General features: G+C 32.1%; 1 protein-coding gene across 2 annotated transcripts; it reads right to left on the bottom strand.

The window, feature by feature from the left end:
• Positions 1-10758: 10758 nt before the first annotated feature.
• LOC114389156 (BEL1-like homeodomain protein 4) lies at positions 10759-19228 on the bottom strand. 2 transcript variants are annotated; one of them, XM_028349772.1, is made up of 5 exons: positions 18759-19228; positions 17053-18490; positions 15609-15994; positions 14131-14191; positions 10759-11747 (listed from the first exon to the last, which is right to left on the bottom strand). In XM_028349772.1, the coding sequence occupies exons 2-5, from the start codon at positions 18394-18396 to the stop codon at positions 11205-11207; spliced, it is 2334 nt and encodes a 777-aa protein (XP_028205573.1). In that variant the 5' UTR covers positions 18397-18490; positions 18759-19228; the 3' UTR covers positions 10759-11204. The 2 variants fall into 2 exon arrangements, with proteins under 2 accessions (XP_028205573.1, XP_028205574.1); XM_028349773.1 differs by lacking the exon at positions 18759-19228 and adding an exon at positions 18627-18727.
• Between the last annotated feature and the right edge of the window lie 4346 nt (positions 19229-23574).

Raw genomic sequence — 23574 nt, 5'->3', positions numbered from 1 at the left:
GTTGTACCAACATTTTTTAAACCAAATGACATTATTATCCATTCATGTGTCCCTAATGCCCCTGGACATTGAAAAGTAGTTTTAGATACATCATTTTTAGCAATATATATTTGATTATATCCTGAATAATCATCTAATAAACTTAAAATACCATTGCATATTGTCGAATCAACTAGCATATTAGCAAGTGGCATAAGATATTCATCTTTAGGTGTTGCTGCATTTAAATATGTAAAATCTATACACACATATTTTCCTATTCTTTGTTAATTAAAGGAACTATATTAGAAATCCAGTTAACATACCTTGTAGTTCAAATGAAATTGGTCTGCAGTAACCTCTCTATCTCTGATTTGTCGGCCTCCATTACATTAGGAGCAAATCTTCTTGGTACCTGCTTCATTGTTTTTTTCCCTTCATAGACAAACAATTTGTGCTCCACCAATTATCTATTGAGTCTAGGCATATCTTCATAATTTCATGCAAAACAATCCTTGAACTCATGTAACAAAGAAATTATGTTTTCTCGAAGCCTAACATCTAACAATTTACTAACATATGTAGGCTTTCAATTTTCTTCATTCCCCGGGTTAACTTCTTCCATAGGATTTTGAGATTCCATCTTTTTTAATTCTAACGTTTTCTATAGTCCAATACTTCCTTTTTTTTTCTTTGATGACATCAGTATCCATCTTTTCTTCTTTACTTCGATGGATTCATTATCCATCTTTTCCTTCATTTCAACAGCCGCAATAGCCGCTTCTTTGTTTTTAGCGGACGCAGTAGCTACTTGTGCTTAATCGTGAAAATTATACTTATTCCTCGAAAGGAATATATTTTTATAACAAACTGAGTGATTTTTACCAAATGATTCTATTAACAAATAAATGTTTAAAGTGATACATGTAATCCATTCTCGATTGTAAGTTCTTTTTAATCAAACAAACAAGTTCATAGTTTTCAACTTATCAGAGAATTGTCTAATGCTTAATACATATAATAATAGTAATTTTGGTAAAGATATCCATTTTTAATTATAGTAATATCATATAATGACCTATAAGATGATTTGTAAGTAACTTTATAATATTGTTTTCAATTAAAAAGGTTAATTTCGATAAGTATTATACTTTGATTGTAATTTCTATAGTAATCGGAAATAGAAATTGAAAAAGTAAAGGTTTCAAGAAGAAAGGAAGATTGGAAAAAGTAAAGGTTTAAGAGAGATACAATAAAGTAAAGAGACATGAATTTATAAAAGTTGGGAATGAATACATACACGATGACCTTCTGAACCAGTAGTCAATTTCGATATGAGACGGTTGTCAGTACTTGAGGAGTTAAGTGATATGATTCAATCCACAAAAAATTGGTAGTCAGAGGTCTTATTTATAGACTTTTAATTCTAATTTTCGAATTCTATGATTTTGATATGTGTACAACAATATTCCTAAATACACAAATCTAATGTTATTTGATGTCTTGATATAAATTCTTTTATAATTGCTTCAACTAATCTTTCAAATTTCAAAATGGTCTTGCTTTTGAGCACTTTTAAACTCCACATGTGCAATCTCTATCGAAAATGCCAATCTCCATCGAAATAAATTCTTTCGATGACGCATTCAACTTTTCAAATTTTGTTTCATATATCGATCACTTTCGAATGCAGTCTTTTGTTTCTCTCAAGACAAGTTCTTGGAAACTATATATAAGTTTCATAACCGGAGAAATTTTACATAAAAGAGGTAACACATCTAGATCTAAAAATGAATCTAAGTTACTATATTTTCATGACTCGAAATGCACAATCGCAGTGCCCTCGCATTAGTTTCGGTGCCATTAGCAAAAAATCTAGTGTTGTGGTCAACAATGCTCACGATGTCGTTCTTCTCTCGACGATCCTCAAACACCTGCACAACCTTTTTCATGATGTCATTCTTCACTAGAGTTATCAAATCTATTGCATGATCTTGTTGATCTGGGATTCATAGTTGGGGTTTAAAATTTTCAATTTTTGTTTATGGATGGTGATTTTTGGTTTGGGTGTGTAGAAGAATGAAGATGGATTGATGAAAGGAGGGGGAAGAGGGGACGAATGAGGAAGAAGGGTATTCTAGGAAAGAGAGAAAAAAAACAAGAAAGTAAATTGAAAATCTAGGTTATTTATTTAATTTCTTTTTTTTACCAACTTTATTCTAGTGTAATATCCCCATGATAGTCGATCACTTGTTTTAGCCACTAATTTTAAATACTCCATATCTAACAGACCATATATATTTCCCACATTGTAACCCTTCCAAAACTACTTTGTCCCACCATGCATACCCTAAGGGGATGACGCATGCTAGCCAATGGCTACTTTCATGACAAATTCTACTGAGTGCAAAAGTACAAGATTTTTCTCACGATGCGAAAGTCATCTCCACCGTTCAATTAAAGTTAGTGGTTGACATACCATGAAAGTGTCCACATTAGATCATATATTATTTTTTTTCCTTCTTTCTCGATAGCCCTTCTCCCTTTACAGTCTCCAACCACTCCTCTCTCTGGCACCATCCTCGCTGTCACCATCGTAAAACCCTCCATTGTCGCTGCCTAAAGGACTGTCGTCGTTGTCATTGAAGAAGAAACATTTGTTCCTGATGTCCTTGGTATCGAATCTGAACAACATGTGTCGAGTTTGTTTTCAGATCTAATGGTTGTTTCATTTTCAATCTTGGATCTAATAGTGGTTCTTATTTTATTATCATTAAAATAATTTAATACAAACAAAAATAAGTAATATTTTTATAATATTATTTTATTTTAAATATATATTTTTTATTACACAAGATAACCAATTTCAAATAAAAATAAAACATTAAAAAAGTCTAACTCAATTAGTTGAGTTGAGTGTGTGAATTGTTATTATTTATCTCCAATTCAAATGAAAAAATAAAACTAAAACTTTTCATTTTTTTAATCAAACAACTTTTAGTATTTAAGGATCTTTTAATCTAAAAACAAGTATTTTAAGCTTTTATTTTTAGTTTTAACTTATAAGAAAAAAAAAGTTGGGAAAACCAAGCCGTATTGTTTTCTTTTTTTTTAAAGAAAAAAAGTGATAAAAATGATATGAAGAAAATGACGCATGAATAATATGTATGATTGTAAAAACAAATTCCAAGGCACAAGATTATCCTGACCTAATGGGGGAGTTGAGTTAAGATTTCAAAGTAGTTTTAAAGGTCGTTTAGTTTAAGAAAATATTTTTTATTTTCACTTTTTGTTTTTATTTTGTTTGCCTTTTTTTACTACTCCTTTTTCAAAAGGTTTATATATATATATATATATATATATATATATATAAAATTTATTCTCAAAGTTGTAAATTTTGATCTCACAAATATACCTGTGACATGTCTTCACATACAAATGAAATTTTGAACACCATATATAAATACTTTTTAAGGTGGCTTGGGTATTATGGTTAGTTCAATATATATAAGAGGTTGGGGAATGAGAATCAAACATTGTCGTCCGGGAAATTTCATTACCACACACACACACATGGCTACATATCAAAGCATGCATGGGTTAGAACATCACCACCGTATCTGTGATTATGATTTGTGTCCTCCTCATGTGAATGTGACATTGTCCACCGTGCGATATGGTATCTACTTGCTACCTGCAGTCCATAGTGAAAAAAAATGGAGATAGAATTTCTGGCAAAGATGCTCCTAGCTAATTGAGATGTATATGCCTCAGCTTTTGCTAGGTTAAGGATCTGAATCTGAGGTACAACATTAACATTGTCCCATGCAAACCCTGGTGCTGTGGTAATTTTATTATGTGTCCCTAGCTAGCTAGCTAGCTAATCACATATTATATAAAATTTTCAGAGATATATATAGGTGCTTGGTTTTAATTTCATGTGTCCTACTCGGAGCTGTATCTGTCCCTAAACCCCCAAAAGTGTACACAAAAAAGCGTGAGACATTCCTTCAGTCATTTTCATTGATTTCAAGTCCACATCACACATGCAGCTAGCAGACATGAAAACTGCTTTTAGTTTTACTCTCTTATGTGAAATTTGCACTATCTCATGGGAATTCCAAAAGCTATGTAGTGTACCCCACCTTAAAAGCTTTTAGGTAGACATTAATTTTGGTATAGGAACAAATTTGTAAGGGAATCCATTTGCGGGTTTTTCACGCGTCAAGAAAATTTAACACACCATGGCCCTCTCTAGCCTAACACATTATATAATTTCTTCATTTCTTGCACTATATTTTTTTTTAATGTTGCAATTGAAATTGAAACTTCTAATTTTATCTTTGTAGTACAAAACCCCCCGACAGTTTCAGAAGGAACCTGAGCTGAGAAGGGAAAAATTCAAAAACATCAACTAATGTGCATTAGATACTAAGGAATATATAACATCAGTTGCATAAGAAAGGAACTATAGCACACTTTTTTTTCCTTACGAATATCTACCACCATTTCTGCTAGCTTAATTTCTCCCTTTGGGCATGTTCCCACTTAACCCCGTCAAAACTTTGTCTTTGCCTTTTCAATGTTTATTTGTACGGGTTAAACCTAGATTCCTTCTGCATGCATATTTGTACAGACAGCACCACCAAACTAGAAAGAGAAAAATTAATACTAAAAGCCAGGTTTTACAATAGGGACACCTCTATATGAAACTGAAATAACATATTCGGTTTTTGTTAACCATTTTCTATATACAAAATGGCTAAGAAATTCATAAAAATAAACCTTTGATTAAAAATCAAGATAGTGTATCAACATTGTTAAACATTACAGTTTATAATTACTTTCTAAATTTATTAACTATTACTACTACTTAAGAATAATAGTTATAGTGTAAAATCATAATACTATAATATATAATGCAACTAAAGGCCTTTCTTTCTTCAGCCGAGGACTTGAATAAATGTTCAGTGGTCCTGGCCTGACTCTAGATGAATGTGCTCTTTGTAGGCCCTTCTAACCAAACCTTATCCGGCCTCGGCCTTTGGTTTTTCAAAAATTGAATCATGCTCATTCATCTAAACCTTTGGTTTTTCTGATTAACCTTTACTTTTACCGAAAAACAAAGTTTGTAGTAAAGTTTTTCATTTGAATTTAAAGTTTGTATTGTAGGTTGCTTTGTAGTTTCTACCGAGTGAACCTATTTAATCAAGAGAAACATTGAATTATCCCTCCTTATTCAACTTACACATAAAAATGAAAAGAATTTGCATGCATGTATTATTTTTTCACAAGACCATCAACCTCCTCATGAAAATAATTAAAATTCCAAAACAAAATCATAACAATAATGAACAAGATCTTTTGGGATGTATGTGGGTGAGTAGTAGTTAGCAACCTAGTATGCATATATATGTTAGATTGTATTTATCCCAATTGAGATGGACCACATGAGTTATCATGGAGGGAAGAAATAAAGAAAGCTAGTACTCAAGATGAGATGTGGTAGCAAAGGAAAAGCAGTGTTTATTAACTCAGTACAATGATTACAAGATTATATATGCAGCTAGCTAGCAATGGAGCAGACCGTACCCCCTTATCAGAATTCTCAACCTTTGTATGGAAGAGGATTGGTACCACCACGTGGGCTATCCAAAAGGTGACGTATCTAAGCCACGTTCCCCATTTATTCTTTTACCTAATTTTTCCATTCGAGATAGGTTGGTCCTGTCCCAAAACTCAATTGATTTAATTCACAATAATAATGATATATAATAGTATCTCGCTATATATATATATATAGAAGAAGAATAATTAATAAAAGTATTTTATGTTAGATAATCTACACATTTAGTAATATAGACGGGACTCAGTCTAACACTGACTTTATTTCAGAATTTGATGACATTAAATTTAAATATGATTATGATATATATGTTTAAATTAGTTTTGACTAAATGTTTAATATTAGAACATGCTTTAAAATAATAAAATTCATGAATTTATCAAATGGAATGTAAGTTGTGGCTTTGCTTGTTAATGGGAGATTGAACAATTCCTTTTTTTTTTTTTATCAACAACTATGTTCATTTGTTAGTTTTTTTTAACAAAAGAGATTAAATTTATAATTTTTTTCCTTTTTCTTTTTAACTATACCACCAATCTTATATTTCCTTAAATTGACCAATTCTTACTACATAATCCACCGTAAAACAACCGTGATATACTTTTGAAGTTAAGAATAGTTATTTGAGTTAACACTATAAAATGGTTTTACAATATAATTTATAATAGTATAAAACCATTTTATACTTTAATTATTTTTTTCTTTAATAATTTTTTATTTAGAATTGAGTATTTTATGAGATGAAATTTCTTTGAAGTTTTGTTCCATCTAATCCCATTTTTAATTAAGAATTTTCATCGGGATCCACTATTCTAGGTTTGTGATGAGTACCTAGTCTTGTTTCTGGCATACGCCAAATGTGGGGCCCAGTCGAATTTGCTGTCATATCGTCCGTGCGACATGCTCATTGGTGCTCAGAAGAGTGGGGTTTTGGAAGTTCATATCAAATTTTTGTCCTCTTCATTCCCCTATTAAATGTGCAAGGTTAGCATATGTTAGCACGGCCAAATAAGACAAATAAACCATTCTGGAGTGGGGAATCCCTTCTTCACAATCGATTTGGGTGTGGCCTTACGGAATGGAGGTCCAATCTCCTTCATCTCGCAGTGTTTTAATGTTCATATCAATCTACAATGCTGTGTGCTTCTGCAAAAGGACCCTACCTTTTCTCTATCTTGGTGTTAAATGTTAATCAATCCAAGACCCTACCATACATATATATTTCACCTCTTGATCATAAATATTAATAATACTATAGCTCAGTTATTGTTTAATTGACACATGCATCAGTTTCTTCCAACACATCAACGTCTCATGTCACTATGAGAATCAAAATTACCGTTGAAATTTAATATAACTATAAAGAGAAAAGAATAAAAATTAAACTAAGGTAGATAGCCTATGACATCGAGCAATATTCGCTAGCTCACAGATAAGACCATTCGATTTAAGAGGCTCACAGCAGCTTATTGCATATGCATTAGTCCATGATGATCACGACTGTTTCAAATTTGCAACTATCTTCTTTTAAAATAATATGTATTATTGATACTGTTGTCCTCACCTACGTAACTATGCCCTGTCAAAGCCTTCCTAATAAATAGAACCGGGATGGTCCATATATCAGAAACCTTTATAGAGGTATGTCTGCCAAGTCAAGTATTCCGGTAATCCATTAAATTAAATACCTCAGGGTCATGTTGAGGGATATTTTCTGAAACTAAATATTAAAGACAGTGACATTACAGAACCTCTGACCTTTCTATTAGTATCTTAAAATAGCTTTTTAAAAAATTATATCTTCTCTTAACTTTAAAGAATTATTATATCTTCAATGGAAACGGAACTGCATGACAAGTTGTAAGTGCTGTTGCAGGTATAGAAAAATTGTCCAATATATGAACCGTCCTAATCAAGAGATGTAGCATGGTTTAATTCACTGCAGATTTGGTTATTCTTTATATGCATAAGCACCCAATGCAATTCTTAGGTTGTGTAGATTTTAATCATATCTACTCTTACCAGTTACCAGGTGCTCCATCTGCCAATGATTTTAATTTCTACCTATAACTATATTTAACAAATACTAATTTATCATAAGTAATAAAATAGTATTAAATAATTAGGGTATAATTGAGTCTATATAAATATAATAATATTTTACAGCTCTTTTATATACAAAATAGTAATAATAATTATTATTATCATTATTAATGATAAATAGTATTATTTTTTCTTGGTCTTTATAAAAATATCTAAAACAACAAATATTACGAGGGAGTAAAAATACGACAAGAATTGAGCCTTTCAACCTTATCATTTTTTATTGTATAAGTACTATATTTTTCTATAAAATCTTAATAATTCTCTTAATATTTTATAAAATAAGTACAAAAATAAAATATATATTCAATATCTATAAACATAAAAATATATTTATTATTTTCCATTTAACGAAAAAGAAAAATATTAAAAATATTGTATGAAAATATAGAAATATTCTTATATTTTTATCCTCCAAAAATTACTATCAATATGAAATTTGAACTCTGATCAAATTATCAACCATCAACTTCGTGAAACCATTGGATTTGTGCAGTTGATTTGGTGATAAAGAAAGAAGTTAAAGTCTTAAAGGAAGAAGGCAAAGAGGTTTGTGAGTTCATCTTCTGTCTCTTATTAATATTTTAACAAAAAATTAATAACTAATATTGATGGATTAAAAAAATAAGTCAATTAAACCATACAAAAATGTTAAAAATATTCTAGATACAATATTTAGTTGAAAAATTATGCGAGTTGTACTTGCCCATATTGTATTAACAATATATACAAGTTGTGCAATTCTAATTGCAAACTAGCACATATTTGGCATGGTGTAATGAATTTTTTCTCACACGCCAATTATCCAATTTTCGAAGTGCTGTAGTATTACGGAAATGATCAAAACAAAGATTAAAAAGGTCAAAAGATGGGGTTTCGTAAAAGAAATATTTTGTTTCTAATTAAATTATTTTTTTCAAATGAGATTTTGAATAATACATTTTATTTGCAATATAATTTATTTAAGCAATAATAATGACAATTTTTTTGCTTAAGTTCATTGCATTATTAGACTTGTCACGTTTGAAGTATTGTCTGTTTCAACTCTTATTTGACCTTTACCATTTTGTCCTTTAAAAAGTATCTTGGTTGGATAAGATAAGAAAATGTTTACTGCCCTTGACTCAAATTCTATTTAATATGATACCTTTGGTGGCATAGAGCATAAATTCTTAGTTGAGACTAACGGGCAAGAGGACCAAACAACCTCATATGTGACCTAAACTTGCCTTCAATAATGTCAATGTTCTGCTTAATTAAGTCTATTGTAGTGATAGATTAACCACATCTGGGGTATATTGTGTATTTGAGCTCTCTTGGACCTTCGTTATTTTATCTTTCAAAAGATATCTTGATGGATTAAGGGAAAACAATATTTACAAGCTTTTCTTTATATTAATTCTTATTCAATGTTACATTTTTGGAGCAATGAAACAGTCCCAAGTTAAGGCTAAGGGACTACAGGGCATGAAAAATTGATGTGTGACCTAATCCCTCCTTTTAGTGTTAATTTCTACTTAAATTCATTGTTTTGTTAATTTGTTAGGCTCGTTGAATTCAAGATATTGTTTGTTTTGACTAAGGGTAAAATGGTACTTTAATTTTTAGAGGATAAGTGTATACTACTAGAAAAGTGTTCATTACATGGAAAATTTCTGTAAATTTTGCAAAATAATCAGCAAGAAACAAGTTTCCTGTATTTTCCTGCGGATTCAAATTCGTAGAAACATAACTGTCTCAGAAATCAAGTTTTCAGATTGAGAAAGAACAAAATCACCGAATTGAATGTAGCAACTGTATAGAGAAAAATATAAGAAAACAAAAATTATGACGTGCAAGGACTTTGTTTAGTGATAGAAATTAAAATCTGCAGGAATTCGCATAAAAATCCGCAAGAAACTGCTGTGTGGATTTGTTTATGCATAAGGCGCAAGAATTAACTGCAAATTATTTCTCGCATAAAAATCTGCACAAAACTCCTGCGGATTTTTTTTTCTTGCAAAAAATTCTGCAGAAAATTGATGATTTTCTAGTAGTGGTAACAAACTGTTTTTAAAAAATTCTATGAAAATTACCAGATGTTAGAGACTGTAGCGTTAACCTTCCGTAAATATATCAAGTCAAAATAAATGGGATTCTTATAAATTTTGAATTTTATTTTAGGCTTAAATATTTTTTTGTTGATCGGAGATAAATTTCTAAATTTTGTTTTTGATCCCTATTAGAAAAAAATGACTCATATCAATTGTGAAATAATAAAAGATTATGAATTAATTAAACCCCAATTGATCATCAAATCTATGAAAGGTCTCAATATCACCTCACTCTTCTTAATTTAAAGTATTGTCATAATTGTTGTTATTATTATTAATATCATCATCATTGTTATATATGAATGCAGACTCATGATGGTAATAACAATGACATTGATAAAAATAAAGATATTGATGATAATTATGTATGGTGACTATGGTGATAATAATCATTATGCATGGCAGGAGATGATAATGATTATGACTTAATGACAATTTTGAGAAGAGTGACATGATATTTGGAATATTTTAGTATATAATAATTTGGATCATTGAGAAATTTATTTTTTGTCTGTTAAATTAATCTAAAATTTTTATTTTATTTAATGGTTGAGATTAGTTATTACTTGTATATCATAATAGTCACCTAACTTGTGAAGGCTTTGCCTTATCTCACATTTAATTTCATTTAAATTATATTCTCTCAAGCAAAGGTAATTTACGTACACTTTTTTCTTATGCAATTTTTTTTTCTTCTAAAAATTTCTCCTGCAATCAGGTTTATTATTTTTTTCCCGTGGTCATTTGATATATATTTACTTTCTAAATTTTTTGGCTATGCACACTGAAGTGTATAATATATATATATATATATATATATATATATATATATATATATATATATATATATATATATCAGAAAAAATTATCATTAGTATCACTTTTTAAATAAAAACACACTACTAATTGAAATATACCCCTAAAAAATTAATTTGAACAAGTCTTGTCAAATTATAAGTTACAAAACATCAAGTGCATATACGGGATGAGAGTGAGCACATGTTATTCTATTAATTAGATAAAGTCCTATCAAATTAAGATATGAAACCTTAAGTACATACACGTGATAAATAAATAAAAAAACGTAGAAAACAACCTACTATACAGTTGCACAGATCACCACAGAGCCTACCTATCGCCAGCTGATAATCACATATAAGCCTACCTTTCTCATTTCGTATTCCCTTCTTCCTTTCCTTCCATAAAATGCAACTTAATCTGAGAGAAGGAACTAACATCAAAGAGAAGTTACAAGGGTGGAAAAATGGTTTCTTTTGATATATCATATCATAATAATCATATTATTATAATTATAATAATAGTAATAATAAAGCAACCTCCTATACGTATCATTCTTATCTTTTATGATCATGTGAAGTAATATAGGGGGAATTGATTAAGTTTTAAATGCCTCCAAAGTCCCTAACGGAGAACGGAGTTTTCTCCGGCATGTTCCCGGCGTGGCGAAGCCCTAGCGTGAGTGACACGTCACCGGCGGTGGTCCCAAACCTGATCAGAGTGGAACCAATTTCAGAAGCAGCAGAAGCGGTCCCAAACTCCGTTGCAACAAGGCTACCATGCCTACAAGATTCATCGGCCACCATTGTTCGGGGCAGCTCCGACAGTTGCGTCACCTCAGAGGCGGTGACGGTCATGGCAGCAGTGCTGGTGGTGTTATTTATTGGTGCAAGTGAAGGGTCGCTTTCAGAATCGGATCTTTTTCCGGTTGGTGGTGTCGTTGTTGGTGGTGGTGGCGCTGTTGCCGTCGATGCGGTGGTTGAGGGTGTTGGAGTTTGTGCCAATTGGTGGCCACTGTTGTTGCTACTGCTTTGGTTCCCCTCCCTCTCTTCTTCTGCCCCTTCGGCCTCTTTGAGTTCTTGTTGGTACATGTCTTCCACCATGGGTTTCCACAAACGAACCCTCGCATTAATGAACCAGTTTGATACCTGCAAATGTAACACGTTTAATCTATCCATAGCTTCAATGTTCACTCACACTAGCAGCTACTTGTAATTTACTGTGTCATGTTGTGTTAATAACTGTGCTATAACATTTTATAGATGTGATCGAATAATATTATGTATATGTGTATTGTCATCTCACATTCCTTAGCCAAATAGCAATGATCTTTTAACACCTTGTTTTTCTAAACACCTAGTTCGACAACATTTATAGTTAGTTAGTATTATTTTTTTTTTATCTCTCTTCCTATACAAGTTACACCTATATTCCTCTCTCTTTTATCTTTTTTACTAGGTGTTACATAACATTTTGAGTGTCTAAAAAATAATTTTTATCAGCCAAATTGTGATGTTGTGATCTAGATGGAAAGAGAAGTATTTATACTATTTTTTTCATTATTTTTATATATTTAACAAAAACCGATAAAATGATAACAGATTATTTTTGGTAACTGATTTATTTACTTTTTTTAATTGATAATGAAATTATTATCTATCAATATACAAAGATAATGTAGAAATTTTAGTGTATAAATAACAAAACAATATAGAAAAATTGAAAGGAAAGTTACAGCACACATATATAGGCAAACATTAATTACCCGAAATGCTTGTCACACTTGGTATTGATTTGGATAAGGGTACGGTATTATATAGTATGCTCAACCCGAAATATGCATATGATATTGACCTTGATCATTTCGACAAATGTATATATATATACACTGGAGTCTTTGTTTTCCAAAATTAAGCAAGTTTTGGGAGAAGAAAGAAATATAGAGAAAGGAGAAAGGGAGAGAAATAATAAAAGTTAGAGCATGAAAAATAAAAGTTAAATATATAATATCCATTTTATTAATCATTCAACAATATTATCGGTTCTAGGAAAAAGAAAACAGAAAAGATTGCTTTCTGACTCATGGCTGTTTGTCACTCCATGATAAATTGTGATTAGGCCAGGAAATATCTTCTCTTTGGTATGACACATAGGACAGAGAAATGACATATTTGAATGATAATGCAATTATATATAGCATAGACTTTAACAGACAAAGCTATTTTCACAAAAAATAACAGACTCCAGAATGTGTACTACTTCCTCATTTCACTGACTCTTATAGGGTATAGGCATGCATGTAATAATAGGTAGGAAGTTACAACGTTATATTTTCCTTTTCCTTTCCCCTCTAATTAGATGTAAGCTAAAATGTAGCAGTAGCTTTTGGATTTTGGTTGTTCAGGGAAAATACAAGGTACACTGTTAATGCAGAATCGAAGATGTACAAAATCTAGTTAAGAAAATACTATGCACGAGAAAGTACTGTTTAATGAAAATTATGGATACCATATTTGTAAATATATATCATTGTGGAGGGCCTCGAGGCACAGTTTTGTTATTTCTCATTTCTGACTGTTGTGTGTACAAATTAAAAGACATTAATGATTCAGATAGAACGTGCCAAAATCAAGAATAGGCCTTATCTTATGAAGGTGTGAATGTGATTATGTAAGTGAAGAAAAGTAAACTAACATAGTGATTTGGCATACAAAGGTGCATGAATAGGTAAGATGGCATTAATTATCTGAGCATAGAAGGCATAATTAAACTTGTAAGGAATTTACCACGACCAGATTATGATATCTCCAGAAAGATGATTTATTATCCTTATTTATGGTCCCCCATTGTGTAGTTGGGAGAAGTGAAGCCAATTGATATGAGAGAGAAAATAAGTGGCAGGGTGAGGAGGCGAGATTCTAAAACACCATATACTTGATTTTTTTGAATTGAGAAAAACAGCAAAACTTTCATGTCTCATTGTCTCTGTACTTATGCCTGCTGTTTCAATTTCAGAATTTATGTCACCAAGGAACATCTTAATTAATTTTAGAATTTATGCCACCAAGGAAAAGAATCCTAAATAAATTTTAAAAAAATATTATACAGTTATATTTTTTGAGTAAAATTTCATAAAATATTGGTCATTAAAAATAACCATACCAAACCTTGAATTTCTTATGAAATCATATAAGTTTTCTCTTTTAATATATAGGATAAAAACATTTCAATCCACTGGTGCTTGTCTTTCTCTAAAGGGAAGAGAGAAAAGAAACCCAAAACCATGTAAGTTACATCTGAACTTACTGCTGGTCCCTTCTCTTGCATTTTTTCTTACATATGTATATGTGGTCCTTGCATGTACTAGTAATTAATTAATTTATTATTATTATTATTATTATTATTATTATTATTATTATTATTACTGTGGTAGTAGTATGCAAATGCTGAAATGCAACAACACAACACAAAAAAAATTGTCTCTTTCTTCTCTTTCTAAATTGTGGAAAGCTAAGAGTGGAGGGGACGAACCTGATTTCTCGATAGCCCAGTCTGTCGTGCCAACAGATGCTTATCTGCATCGCTTGGGTACCTGAGAAAGAGACCAGAAAATGACATCAGAGTCCTTGCCTTAAACTGTATAAAGAGACACCCAGCTTTCTGAGTATGAAACCTTTCTTTCTGTCCCTTCGTGGGCGTGAGAATCTAAGAGAAACAAAGAAAGATCTACGTCCTAGCTGCCATTGCAGAAGTAAAGTAGATCATCGCTGCTGTACACACTGACCACTACTCTCTAATTTCTTTATCCCTCTTTATTATTATACACCCTGATAGAATTTTTCCTTTTTTTTAAAAAAAAAAAGATAAATATAGATACAATAGATTATATAATCTGATAAAAGAATAAAAATTGGAAGAAAAAAAGTATCAACGACATGGTTATATTGTTGCAGTTGTACAAATATACTTGTTACATAAGAGAAAATAGACTCAAAATTTATACATGTTGTTTATATAGAAGATTGAGAGAGAAAGAGATCCTACCAAGAAAATGAATTTGCAGTTAAAACAGCAGATGGCTACATACATGCATATATGTATCTATCTATTTTTACAGCTTTTGGCTGTCGAGCTTACATGCATCCCAAGACTCTCTGCAGTATTAATGACTGTTGTAAGCGATCCTATGCATAATGGCTTTTAGATTCCCTCTTTCGGTCTTTCCTTCTGCGACTCTTTTTTCCCTCTTTGTTAATTAACGGAAGCCCTGCTACTTTTTCCAGTTATGGATATCGCGGTATCTATCGTATTGTGTGTTGTTATGCTTTTCCCACATTTTTTTTAAAATCAAATAATGTCATTGTGTCTCGCTGTCCCTCTCCTTCCACAGTCTCGCAATCATTAACTGTCTTTTCCCACTCTCATAAGTCTAACATACCACATTTTCCCCCTAATTATCCAAAGTTAAATTATACCACATCACCCTACTACCCATATAGTAATTTTCCCTCTTGAGATATTTTCCAACTCCCACTCATAAAATAAATCTTTTGAATTACATAAATAACAAATATTAACCATTATATTAAGTTAAGAAACTTGAAGTATAATTACGTAAAATTATGTTATTTATGTTTTTATAATAAATATTTTTTCTTTTTGATTACATAATAATCAGTATAACACATTAGTTAGCAAGACTCACAGAAATGAGCCTTATTTCTTCTAATAAAACCCTTCTTTTTATACACACAATGCAGGTTTTTATCTTACCCTAAATCTACATGTTTAACACCGTGAGAGGATTCACATTCACTCATATTATCCAAGAGATGTTTTAAACCACATCTTCCTCCTCCAAGATTCACACCATGAGTTAAAAAGACAAGCCAACAAAACATGAAGATACTCATGTCAATTCTAGGAATGGCTTGTTTTTTTATATGCACAAGTAATGATGAGAGAGAGAGAGAGAGAGAGAGAGAGAGAGAGAAAAGGAAAGAACGTACGGATGAAGGAAATGCTCGAAAAGCCAGGCTCTCAAAATGTTGACAGATCGTTCTGGCAACCCTCTCTGGGGCCTCCAAGCCTCCTGTTCCATCATCCCCATTTGATGAAACGCTCTTTGCTGCCTCAAGCTTTGTTCCAGCATCTTCAGCCTTGGGGTCTCTCCTTTTGTCAACCCCGAATTCCCTGCACCATCTTTCTCTCCCAATACCTCACAACTATGCTTCAATTGTGCTGTTATCGCATCCTTTAGGCACCTAAAGTGACGAGACATTGCTTTCTGTGCCAGCGCCGTGTATGGCACCGCGGCGCCAAACCCCATCACCATGTCGAATGCGTTCACCACCATGTGCATTTGCTCGCAGTAGTGGCTGTATCTCCGATCCACCTGAAAAAAAATATAAATATTACATTAAAAAAACTAAAATGATAATTATTTTAAAATAAATCTTTTTGTTATACGATAATTTATAATGGGACGAGCGAGTAATTAATGAATGAATCATGTTAAGGCTATTAATTGTTGAAAGAACCACCTGTAACAGTACATGCATGTTAGTATCACTATAATTACTCGAATTCATGGTTTGGTTTGTGAAAAGCTGGGGAGAACTAACCAGCATTAAATTAAGGAAAGAAACTGGGTATGGTTAAATTAAGAATACGATACATGGGAGTTAATTCACTCATGCAAATGGAGAAACAAAAGAAAAAAAAAAAACACACGTGTGTGCTGTAGAATATGCAAATAAAAAAAAATGTTAGGGAGGACTACTTGTTGTTGTGCACAGTACGGTGAACGCAAATGAAGAATGTGTGTTTCTTTACATGTAGAAAAATGTACAGTTATGGAAAAATTCAATTGAAAAAAATAAAGAAAAAGAGAAAAGACTGTTCTCTTTATATATGAGATATGAATACAGGCTTTCACTGCAATGTTACAATGATGGGTATATGAATCTGGGGGGCAATGGCATTCGTAACAACTTGCTATGCTATAATATATATGATTGGTGATTGCCTTCCATCTGTTTGGTGAGTCTTAATAATCAGAAGAAACGTCGCTTCTTGATGGACGTTTTCTCCTATAATGGTAGTGTCCTGGTTTCGCACTTTCACCAAACTATATAGTATTTTTTTTCTTTTGTTTTAAAAAACTAAAAACTGAAAAGAATCTAAGATCTTCCCACCAATCGAATCCGGAGATTAAAAAATTGTGCCACGATTAAAATAACAATAATCAAATCCTCACCAAACTGATCCTAAGGATTGGAGTGGAACCCTACTATACCGACCGGCTTTTTGTTTTGTTGAATTTTAGATACTAGCTGGAGAACTGTGTTTTATTATTGGACTAAGAAAAATAATTAAATTGGAAGACCTTGACTCTAGAAGAATGAGAGAGGGTAAGAAGAGTATAGAGAGAGAAAGAGAAAGATTACATGCCTCGTCAAGCATGGTTAGGAGTTTGACCTTCCTCCTTTGATGCTCAATTCTATCAGCTGCTGACAAAGGAGGAACATCCTTTGAGGAAGACGAAGAAGCACCGCCGCCGCTACCTCGAAGATTGGAACTAGGGTTTGAGAGTTGCCTATTGAACTTGTTCTTCTTGAACTGGCCTCTCCCAACACTGCAAAACTCTTCAAGCAATTCCTGAGCAGCTTTGGCATATTTTGAATTCCTCAACGCATTCACAACACCTAAGGATGATGTAGACGATGATGCTGCCCCAAACCCAACATGTCCCTGGTGGGTCTGTGCCAACAATGCTTGGTGGTGATGACCCCCAAGAGTACTCTTATAAGAAGAGGGTCCTCCACTTGCTTGATTGTAATACAAAAACCCACTGTTCCCCATCCTTAGTTCCTCAGCCTTTGCGGCTTCTAAGGAGGAGGACAAGGACAGGGAAAGGCCCTGGCCATGACCAGGGCCTTCTGTGCTCGGTCCTCCTCCTTCTTGAGTGGTGTCGGGAAGCCACGTGAATTGACTGAAAGACCCTCCTGAGCCTGGAGGGAAAGTAGGAAGCAGCATGTGGAGAGTAGAAGAAGGAGGAGGAGGTGGAGGTGGAGGGGGAGAAGGGGATCTGGTGGTTTGAGGGTTCATGAGAAAAAGCTGCATGGCAGCTGCAGAGTCTGCATTAATGCTCGACATCTGATGATGCTGGTGGTTGTGATGATGATGATGCTGATTCTGAACTATGCTGCTGCTGCTACTGTCACGGCTATTCACACTGCCATGATGATGATGATGATTCTTGGAATCTCCCAACGGTCCCAACCCGCTTAGCATCCCTTGTCTGTTTCCGTACCACTCACTGCCACCACTGCCCACTGCCCTGGCCGACGGCGATGCCCGAAATGTCGTCGTCATCGCCATTGGTTGTTGTTGTTGCTGCTGCTGTTGCTGTTCCAATAATTCAGCGGCGCCGGGAGGGAAATTGAACATCTCCGATAACATTCCGGCGGTTTCGTACACCGGGAGGCTCCCCGATTCGTCTTCCTCTATAGGTAGCAAAGTTTGTTGCGGTGGCGGCTCGAAGCCTTGCACCCTCACTTTGTCCCTCCGAATCTGCTGTTGCTGGTGGTGATGGTGGTGGTGGTGGTGAGGGTCTTGGTGAGTCATCGTAGTAGCCGCCGATCTTTCGAACCCATTAGGGAAGCTGAAGATTCCTTGGTGGTGGTGGTGGTGGTAATCTTGGGACATAGAATTCGAATGATGTATTTGTTGTTGGTGTGTCTTCGAGTGAGAGAGAATAGAAGGAAGCGATGAAGAAGGTGTTGCTATTCCCATGTTAAGATCATCATCATCAACAAAATATTCACCATCCTCTCCCTCAGCTTGTGACTAATCGAATTGATCAAGGATCGCGCCAGAATAAGCGAATCTGAGAACAAGAACAAGAACAAACAGCAACCACATCATGTAAATGAAGTCAATTAATTATATAGGAGCCATGAAGATAAAATAGAAAGAGAAGAAAAAAGGGTTAGTATTATAGGCCCCTCTAAAGTTCTTCTCACCTAAATGGTAATTTTCATTTTATCATCATCATTTTCACCTTTGTTCATCATCTCATGTACATATTAGATGTATGTATGTATATATATATATATATATATATATACACATATGTGTGTGTGTGTTATGTGTACCTCTTAGAGCTGAAGGGTATGAAAGGATGTGAAGCTCTCAGACATCGTTTTCCATTCTGTGGTATTGAAAGCTTCTTCAATTCTTCTCTCTCTCTTTATATCTGAGGCACACTCTCATACATATACATACACACAGAAAAACACACACACTCTCTCTCTCCTTCTCTCTCTGTGTTGTCGCTCTGTCGTCTGTGGTCTCTTTCTTTCTCTTTCGCTCCTTTACTTTCTCTTTGTTGTTGCTCTTTGCAGCTAGAGAGTGTTTTTGCAATCACCTTGTGGAAAATGAAAGATGGAAGTTGCACACAATATGTAAAAATTGAAAATGGAGGCTCAGATATCTGTCTGAAATAAACGCAGTGTTGTTGTGTGAGAGAGAAGAGAGAGATAGAGAGAGGAAAGAGAAGCGGTCGCTGTTCTTCCACTTCTTCGAACTTTCACCTCCTCCTTTAGTATTTTTCCCCCACCAATAATGTCTTTTTATATTTTCTTTCTTTCATTTGATGTCACAAAATCACAAAATATTAACATATATGTGGTAGTAAATAGCAAGCTAAAGAAAAATATTCATGTGTGAAATTACGAGAATGACCGAATGTTGAGCATAACTACTAAATAGATATTGAAGGAGCGAAAGGAACACAGTTGTTGGAATTACAAGATCACAGCCAACGGATTTAAACTGCTAAGTTCTGATATTTAACGGTATTTTATCTTATATATATAATTATCTCCATCTTTCACTTATTCTATTTTATTTTTCTATATACACACATCTCAAAAATATATTCTAAAATTATACATAAAAAACTCTTATTGTCTTATTTTGATACAGTATTATTTTCCTTCATATAAAAACTCAGGTTGCAGAGGAAAAATACTACTAGCTGGGACTGGGAGAGTATATAGAGACGGAGATAGAGAATATTGGAAAATTTTACTTCTTAACTAAAATATTTTCTGAAGATTTTATTTTACAAGTGGTTTTGGTAGTGTGAAATGTCTATAATGCCATCACCAAGTGTTGGATTTTATTCATTTGAATACGTCCTTTGGAAACCAACGCAAACTACGGAATAAAATAAAGATAAGGTCAGTACAAAGTCATCTCAATGATCCAAACTACCCCCATCTTTTGGATGCAGTTGAATGGCCATAATGCCCTAGATAATGATTGTGGATGGGGCTAATGAGCCCATAACATGTAAGGGCATTGAGGGTATTTCACATGCTACTAATTCATTAATTTAATGGCCCTAAGTCATGTAACATAAGGAAGAGAAGGGGTGGGAGAGAGATATTGATAAATAGGGAAGGCTAAAGAAAGTGGATGGATGGCACGTGCCATTGGATGGGCAAAACGGACAAGTTAGGTTTAATTGTGTGAGAGACATAGTTTCTGAAAAGCACCCATAACCGCTTTAAGGTTTGGCGCTGTCAATGAGAGCCATGTTCATTATTTTCCCTTTTGATGAAGCCTTTGATTTTTACAGATGTTTTTTATGTTTCGCCTTCTCTTACTTGCATTTAATTGAAATCTTAGAATATGGTGTTAAGTGTTAATTTTAACTTCTAATCGTCTTTCATCACTACGGAAAATGAATGATATATGCTAGTTGTTGATTGGATGAAGAAAGGCACAATCTTAGTTTTAATGGGATATATATTTTGTAGGTATAAATCAGAGTAATTATATTTTAAAAAAAACGTTTTAAAGATTTGTTTTTAACGAGAATGTATTTATATTTTTTTAACTTCTTATTTCTTTAACTATCCTTTCCATTTTTATTTTTAAACTAAATTCTAATATTTTTAAAAGAAGTTGTTAATTGATAGTTTAAAAAAACAATCTTCTATTACAATATAGATTTTTCTATCAATCTAAAATATAACTCATGTATTTAAAAATATTATTTATTATAAATTTTAATTATAATATAATTAGATTTAAATATAAATTTAGTTGGTGTAAGTTTCTATTATTTTTTTTCAATTTTGATTCCTTTAATTTGTTTTTGCTTATTTTTTTTGTCCCTTTAAGTTTTCTCTCTTTTAATTTTATTTTTTTTAAGATTTAATTATTTCATTTTAAGTCTCTGTAGATTTGTATTTTAGGGACTAAAATGTGAAAAATAAAAACTTACAAAGAACTAAAAATAAATAAAAAAATATAAAAACCAAAATTAAAAAAGCAGAAATTTATAAAGAATAATTTCATATTTAGGCATATTATATATTCAAAGTATTTATTTATTATAAATTATAGTTACATAAAATAAACATTTGAACTGAATTAAAATATAGTATATTTACAATTGCGCATGTTTACATTTTGGGCCTATACATAAAAAAGTTTGCATTAGTATATACCATAAAAAAGTGAGTAATAATACACAAATATTCACACTTTTTAATTATTTTATCAACACCCATAATTTTTCTTTTATCTCTTTCACTAAGGGTATATTATATAATGACAAATTGGATGTCTATGAATACTTTTCCTAAAAAAGTTTGCAGTAATAAATGTAGGAATGACCACATATCCCAATCAATTTGATAATAAAGTGAATTCCAATCGATTCAAATTAAAAAATTGATTTTAATGGTTTAAATCAAATTGAAAATTATAAATTTGATGACTTTAAATCAGATTTTGAATTTTGTTTTTGAAAATTCAATTTTATTATATTTTTCTGATTATTTGTATATTTTAATTTTATATTTTTTTAACCTTTAGAGTTTGGGTCTTTCAGTCCAACCTAATTCTATTTTTTTTTTCACTTTAAAGTTATTGATCAATTATTACTACAATTATAATATAAAATATTGTTTAATTTTTAACTTGGAATGAAACATATTTGATACATTAGACTACTAATTATCAGTATCGCATATGTGATAACATTATATATTTCTTAATTAAGCAATTCAAGGTTTAAATTTTAGTATTGTGTGGAATTAACTATGTTGAAAGGAAAATATCACCTTATGTATGTTCATAATTTTCAATAAAGATTAATCACTATTTTTAGATATAAATATTTCATACTGATCAACCAAAAAATATATTAGAATAATAGTAAAAAAATAAATTTAATGATCCGATACAATCCGATTATATACAATACAATTGGTTCGAATCGTGACTAGCTAAGCAAAAACTGGTCCGAAACTGAATAAAATTAATCGGATCGAATAATACGTGGCGACCCCTAAATTAAGGTGGAAGGCTATATCTCCACTAATGTAGAAGGGTAGTTTGTTCCAAAATATTTTTGTAGGATGAGGAAAGGTAACATATGCAATCAATTAATTATATTTTTTTAAGCAAAATTAATTATTTGATTATATATTTCTATATCAACATCTGTGGTATGGTTTAATTTTCTACAAAATCATAAATACTAATAAATTGTACCAATCAACAAATAAAGGCCTATAAATTTTCATTGCTAGCAATATTTCATATTCGTAGGCATCATATGCCCCAATAGACATGTATTTTCCCAAATTAGCTAGTCTCAGCTGTTCTTTTATTTGCTAAGCATGTATTGGAGTGTGTAAAAAGTTAAAAGTTTCACTTTGCAAACACAAAACGTAGTATTCAAATCTTTTCATGCTTTTCAACTCGATAATAAACTAATTTTGGCTCGCCTATTAATGAATTTCAACCCAAAAATTAAACTATTTTTGGCTGATCTAGTAAAAAGAAATGTGTTATCCATTCAAGATCAGCTGGTTTGTGTGTTTTGTAATGACCCTGTTGTATCTTCTATTTCTATACCAATCTTTTCTTCACTTTTACGTGCTCTTTACAGGTTTGGGTGAATGTATAAATGGATGATGGAGTTTTGATATTGCTCTTCCTTCGGATGGTGGAGCTTATTTCCTCCATTATCGGGCGTTATTAGTGAAAGAAAGAAGGCTTAAAAAAGTTTACAAGAATGAGAGATTTGATTTGCTTCAAATTAGAGATTTTATTAAGATAAGATGTCTGTGTTTTTTTTCCCAAAAATAGTGGGTTCTTGATTATCCTTTTCAGATCTAGCTTATATATATATATATATATATACCCTTTGTAGTGATTAAAGTTGTCATGTAAGAAGTTTTGGGATTTAGCATCTATTTGTATATGGATTCGGTATTTCTTATATTGTATTAACAATATTTTCTTTTACTTATAAAAGAACCAAACAAGAGCTAGTCAGAACTTTGTATTTATATAATTTATTTTATTACTTTTATAAGTTAAATACCCCTATTTCCCTCCCTACTAAATTAATTAATTGGATGACAAGCAAAATATTAATTAACGAGTAACTGGTTGAAAATATCTTTTCAATGATGCGTAATTATTTGATATTTTATTGAAACACATGTTTCCATATAGGTGCCAAAGGAAATAACTTAGTACTCTATCAATTAATTCAATTTTCCCTTGATAGTAAGTAGTTCGGTTGTCATATGCATGTGCTATTTCCCTATGTGGAATATGGTGTAATCAATTGATTGATGTTGCCATTGATCCTAAAATTAGTATAAGCTATCATACAATTTCGCCCATTGGTTGCCAATCAGATATCTCCATTTTCCCGTTTTCCCATAACTGGTATAACACCGTTCGTACTGAACATCTTTCTTTAAAAAAAGTTGAAGTTATAGTCTTAAAAAGACATAAAGGAGTTTAATCAAGCATATAAGCATGGACTTAAGAAAGTACACTCAGATAATTAAAGTGTTAGTGTACTTATTTTAAGTACACTAATAAAAAGAAAAACAAGACATGAATTCACGTTGGAATATTAAAAACAAGAAT

Source organism: Glycine soja, chromosome 16, assembly GCF_004193775.1.
Source record: "Glycine soja cultivar W05 chromosome 16, ASM419377v2, whole genome shotgun sequence".
Lineage (NCBI taxonomy): Eukaryota > Viridiplantae > Streptophyta > Magnoliopsida > Fabales > Fabaceae > Glycine > Glycine soja.
This window is presented reverse-complemented; position numbering and strand designations above follow the sequence as displayed.